General features: G+C 37.3%; 1 protein-coding gene across 3 annotated transcripts in view; it reads left to right on the forward strand.

Annotated features, from left to right (window-relative positions):
* The window catches only part of LOC110421040 (putative E3 ubiquitin-protein ligase LUL4), a 5314-nt gene extending 168 nt beyond the window's left edge, over window positions 1-5146 (forward strand). The window contains exons 1-4 of one of the 3 annotated variants that reach the window (XM_021434486.2): window positions 1-403; window positions 3374-3887; window positions 4544-4681; window positions 4792-5146. The exon at window positions 1-403 is cut by the window's left edge and continues 168 nt beyond it. In XM_021434486.2, the coding sequence (XP_021290161.1) occupies window positions 1-403; window positions 3374-3887; window positions 4544-4654 (1028 nt within the window). In that variant the 3' untranslated portion in view covers window positions 4655-4681; window positions 4792-5146. Of the gene's footprint in view, window positions 404-3373; window positions 3888-4543 lie in introns of all 3 variants that reach the window. The other 2 variants (XM_021434487.2, XM_021434484.2) reach the window with 2 other exon arrangements.

A 5146-nucleotide genomic window follows, 5' to 3' on the forward strand; every position in this document is an offset into this window, starting at 1 on the left:
CGGCTCCGCCACCTCCTCCTCCCCCTTCAACAAGTCACCCTTATCCTGTCCACCCCCAAAACCCTTATCATACGCACCCCCCACCTCCACCGCCTCCAATTCACAGCAACTACTACTGCTCCCAACCCTACAATTCCTGCGGTTACTCAAACCCCATGATGGGCCGTTTCCCTGTCCACTACCATCCTTACTACGCCAACCAGACTAATGGGTGGCCCGCGATTCGTAGTCCTGCCGTGGCGGCACCGCCGCAGCCACCACCGCCATATGTGGAGCACCGGAATGCTAAGAAAGTGAGGAATGATGTGAACGTGCATAAGGATACGCTGAAAATCGAAGTAGATGACCAAAACCCTGATCATCACTTGGTTTCTTTCGTTTTTGATGCCTTGTTTGATGGCAGGTAAAAAAAACTTTTTTATTGCTTTTTATTGTGATCAAATTTTGGGTTTGGTTGAAGTTCATTTATTAGATAAAAATTTGGAGTTAAGCTTTTAGTTTAAGTTTTGTGTTTGACTATTAGATGACTGGTGCAAAGAAATGAAAGCTGAAATTTTTATTGCAAGGTTTTTTTATAACTATTTTGGGACCATGATTAGATAACTAATGGAGAAAAGAGAAATTCAAATCAAACCCAAAGTTGGTGTAGCAGGTGTGATGTGATAAAATAAATTGAAGATAATGGAGGCCTTCGACAGTGATGCCTTAAACTGATAAAATTGAAGAAATTAAGAATTGTAGGGTATGAGCATGAACTAAGCCATTTTCTGAAAGTTTTTATCTGGCTGTCGGCTGAGCAATAGTTAGTGATTTCACTAGTTTCAAACATAAGTGGTATAAAGACTTGCAATCAAGCCTGAGGGATGATGCAAACCTCATTTTATGAGCATATGAGCTTTCTTATTAGAATTGGGTTTTGCATATTAGGTGACTGCTTTTCTAGCTTTAACTAGTCAAACTATGAGAATTGTATAAGCATTAGGAACTGTGAAGGCTACATTGTGAGGGTATGTGGATTGCAAATGAATTGGAAGGCTTGCTCTCAAGGTTCCCGATGTTTCCGAAGAAGATGCAAAGGTTCTCTTCATCCTTAGGGCTTAATGGCAATTGGAACGTTTCTACAAGGGCTTTGGAATTGAACTTGGGAACTTAATAATGAATAGCTTTGGTTAACCAAGGAAGCTTTCTAGTTTAGTATGCACAGCTCTGTCCTGTGTGAAGCAAAGCCCACATGGGCATTAGCATTACTGGCTGCTCTAGTTTTCAGAGGGGACCATAACTTAATGCATCTCTTTATCCATAATGATGCTGTTCAAGGCTTATAGTATTAGATCATGTCTTGCCAATAGGTGGGCTCACCTTTTTCATAACCTTTGTCTTTTTATGCTTCACATGGACTGTAGGGTATGCCCGCAGATATAAGTTCCTGTTTTTCAGGAATATTTTATCGGTTAAAGTTTGTTAGCTGAACAGTGGATGATAGTGCTATCATGCTGTTGGTTGTGAAGTGAATGACTTAAAGTTCCAAATCTGTTAACTTGTATTGTTTGCATGTCTTGCCAATAGGTGGGCTCAACTTTTTCATCACCTTTGACCATATATGCTTCACATGGGCTGTAGGGTATGCCCACAGATATAAGTTCCTGTTTTCCAGGAATATATTATCGGTTAAAGTTTGTTAGCTGAACAGTGGATCATAGTGCTATAATTCTGTTGGTTGTGAAGTGAATGACTTAAAGCTCCAAATCTGTTAACTTGTATTGTTTGTGCTAAACAAACTGAATGACATTAGGTAACCTCCATTGGCTGACCTATATATAGATAGAATTTTTATTAAAGAACTTCTCCCTTATGGTCTGCTTGTAAGTTCAAATGATTTTTGACAAATATTGCTAGTCAGTTAGGATAGATGCCTTCAATCTCTTCTTTTACACCATCTTGGAGTTGCTGACTCTCCTAGAAACAGCTATTCACAATGCTCATCAGAACTGTTGAGTAAACTGCATCATTTTCTGAATACTGTTTACAAGACGAGGTGGGGACAGGATGTTGGCAATGAGTATAAGAAATTTTCCCCCTAGGGTTTAAAAGAAATTGAGGTTCTTCTTATGTTGATTAATGCTTTTAGTTTTTTATTTTTATCATTTTGTCAGAAAGCCCTCCCTTGTTAAAAATTGCTCTTCATCTTCAAAGGTTTTTACTGTACCTAGATAAAAAATTAGATTTTGATGGTTGCTTCTTGAAAGTTATCTAGTTTACTATTTTAAAATAAGTCATTCAATGTAGCTTGGAGTGTACCGAAATGCACATCTGTTTCTCAACCTTCCCTCCTGCTTTGGTGGTGGGAATATTGGCATTGTATTCCTACATGATTAAAAATCAGTACATGAAATTGCTGCCTTTTGATTTTTTTTAAATTAGTTTTAAGGAGTTCACTCAATGTGCTTTTTAAGGTTGTGGTGGGCTTGTTTTAAGATATTTTTTAGTTGTGAGCCAAACATGTCACGACCAATCAATTCAAGTTTGTTCATGGCTTTCTAAGCTGCCATTAGTTGGCATGGACATGTAAGAGTTCATCATTTCTGTGATGAGGCATGTTTGATTCTTTGTGTTGAGGGGTTGAGTGGCATTTTGATACCAAAACTGCTATTTTTATATGAAGTTGTTCCTGCTTTTGAAGCATGATTTGTAACATGAATGTACAGTTGATACCACAAAGCCTTTATCATAGACATTGTTCTGGTGAAGGGTTCTCAAAGTTGTATGGCACAAAGTTTCTTAAAATCTGGATATAAAACAATTGTTAATCTTTAGACATGGATACCCTGATTTTGAAGGAATAATTATCAATTTTTTATTTGGATTAGTTTGTTTCATCTTGTTTAATAAGTTCAGCCCTTAAGTTAATAGAATATCTGTCAGTTAGTGGAGTTCTTGTTCTCATGGACTTGTGCTTTTAATGGTGTCTTTATACTTTTGATTAGTTAATTAATTTGCATATGAAGCAAGGTGAACTGTCAGCTTTTAATAATTCTAAACCATTGCGAGGCAAGTAATAGCACATCAAAGATATTTGTTTTGTATGAGCTAGATAAAACAGTTGTTCTTTGTGACAAAAGAAATTTTGGCATTTGTTAAAGTTAAGAATGCACCCAAATGTCACAATGATGATTTTTCATTTCATAAGAAGCAACTAAGTTGTTGTATGTTGACTCAATTATGCAAGAAAGTGACTTATTCTAGGGTGATAGATGTAAAGCATTCCATGTAATGAAATAATTTCTTAGTTAGTTGTCTGATAAAGTATGCAAACTCCATGCGAAACTTTTATGCAATTAACACGGTTTCTCTTGTTCTGTTTTCTAATTTACAGTATCACCATTTTTTACTTTGCCAAAGAAGAGACGAACTGTAAGTTTGTTCCGCTATTTCCTGAAGCCTATGAGCCTGTGAGAGTCCCATTTCAGAAGGGACTTGGCCAAAGATTTCAGCAGCCTTCAGGAACAGGAATTGATTTAGGTTTCTATGAATTGGATGATCTCTCAAAACCATCGCCAGGGGAAGATGTCTTTCCTGTTGTAATTTCTGCTGAAACATGTGTGCCACCCCATTCATCCAATGAACATATTGATGATTCTGCACAAAATACTTCAGCTCACATGCAAATTACTCAAGCTGTTCTAGAGAAGAACAATGGTAACACTTTCCAAGTGAAAGTGATAAGGCAGATATTATGGGTCGATGGGGTTCGCTATGAGCTACGTGAGATATATGGAATAGGAAGCTCAGCAGCAGCCGAAGGCTTCGATGATAGTGACCCAGGGAAAGAGTGTGTTATCTGCATGACTGAACCTAAGGATACTGCTGTCCTACCTTGCCGCCACATGGTAAGAATTCCCTATATTCATAGAATAAATGCATACTGATAATCAATCTGCTATAACAGTTTGAAGTTGGTTCTTATGTACTCGTGGAATTGTCTGATTAAGAATGATAAGGGCTGGCGTGTTTGGGCTCACTTGGATGCTGTAGGACCAGGCATCATATGCTTAAGTTATCTGATTATCATTCTACTATTAAGTGGTTTCCACATGGCACTCATTCTACCATCTTATCCCCTAACATAATCATCTTTTCTGGTTAGTGCACATAGGCATGCTAGCCATGGGATTGGTGATTTACTGTGATTTTTCTTGTCATTTGAAGCTTTGTTTCTTTCTGTCTTTTTGACGTGGCTGTTGCAATTCTTGGTAAGACATACATTCTTCATTAGTATTAAGGCAAATATCAGAGGTGAAACCTAAGACCTACCTTTTATTTGACTCCACCCTTACTACTGATCAAAGCCAAAGTGGGTGGAGACATACTTTTTCACTTGGTAGCGAAAAGTCTAGTCGAATAATGTTTAATCCTTGGAATCTCTTAAACTGTTGCATGATTAGTAGCTAGGATAACTATTTTTTGGCCCTTTTTTTATAAAAAAAAAATTATGCTTTCAAACTTGGTAATTTTATTCTAAAGTGAGATTTTTTGTATCCTTTAGTGTATGTGCAGTGAATGTGCTAAAGCATTGAGGCTTCAGTCAAATAAGTGTCCCATATGTCGTCAACCTATCGAGGAACTTATAGAAATCAAGATAAATAGCAATCATTAGAAGTTTTCTTGTGGCCAAGTTTGTACGGTATGACAAATTCATTATTTTTTGTATTCAGTCTTTGTCTGATTCACTTGTTTCACAACTATTTTGTATATTTTGATCCCGTTGTCATTTTTTTTTTTGGCCCGCAAAAGAACTTCATGTCCATTTGTCTTGCCAAGGATGCCATCTGATCATTCATGTTTCAAGGATGGAAGTGGCTGCGTACGGACAACATACATAAACATTTAATTATGTGACTGAGAATTGTCAGCCATCTTCACATTCATCCTAGTCTTGGCATGGGCACTTGTGGGCTCTTCCTGAAGAGTACAGTTTCAGATATCATAGTTAATTATGTAAAGCTTGCATCTGTTGGAAGTAAACTTTTTTTCCTTTGTTTCATTTTCCCCTTTCAGAAGCAATGTATATTTGTGAGGCGCTCGCCGCTCGATGATGTTTGCAGAGAATACATGGCAAGAATGTAAAGTGTTCAAATTCTTTGCTTCA

Source organism: Theobroma umbraticum, unplaced genomic scaffold (genome assembly GCF_002168275.2).
Source record: "Theobroma umbraticum cultivar Fairchild unplaced genomic scaffold, ASM216827v3 scaffold_130.0, whole genome shotgun sequence".
NCBI lineage: Eukaryota > Viridiplantae > Streptophyta > Magnoliopsida > Malvales > Malvaceae > Theobroma > Theobroma umbraticum.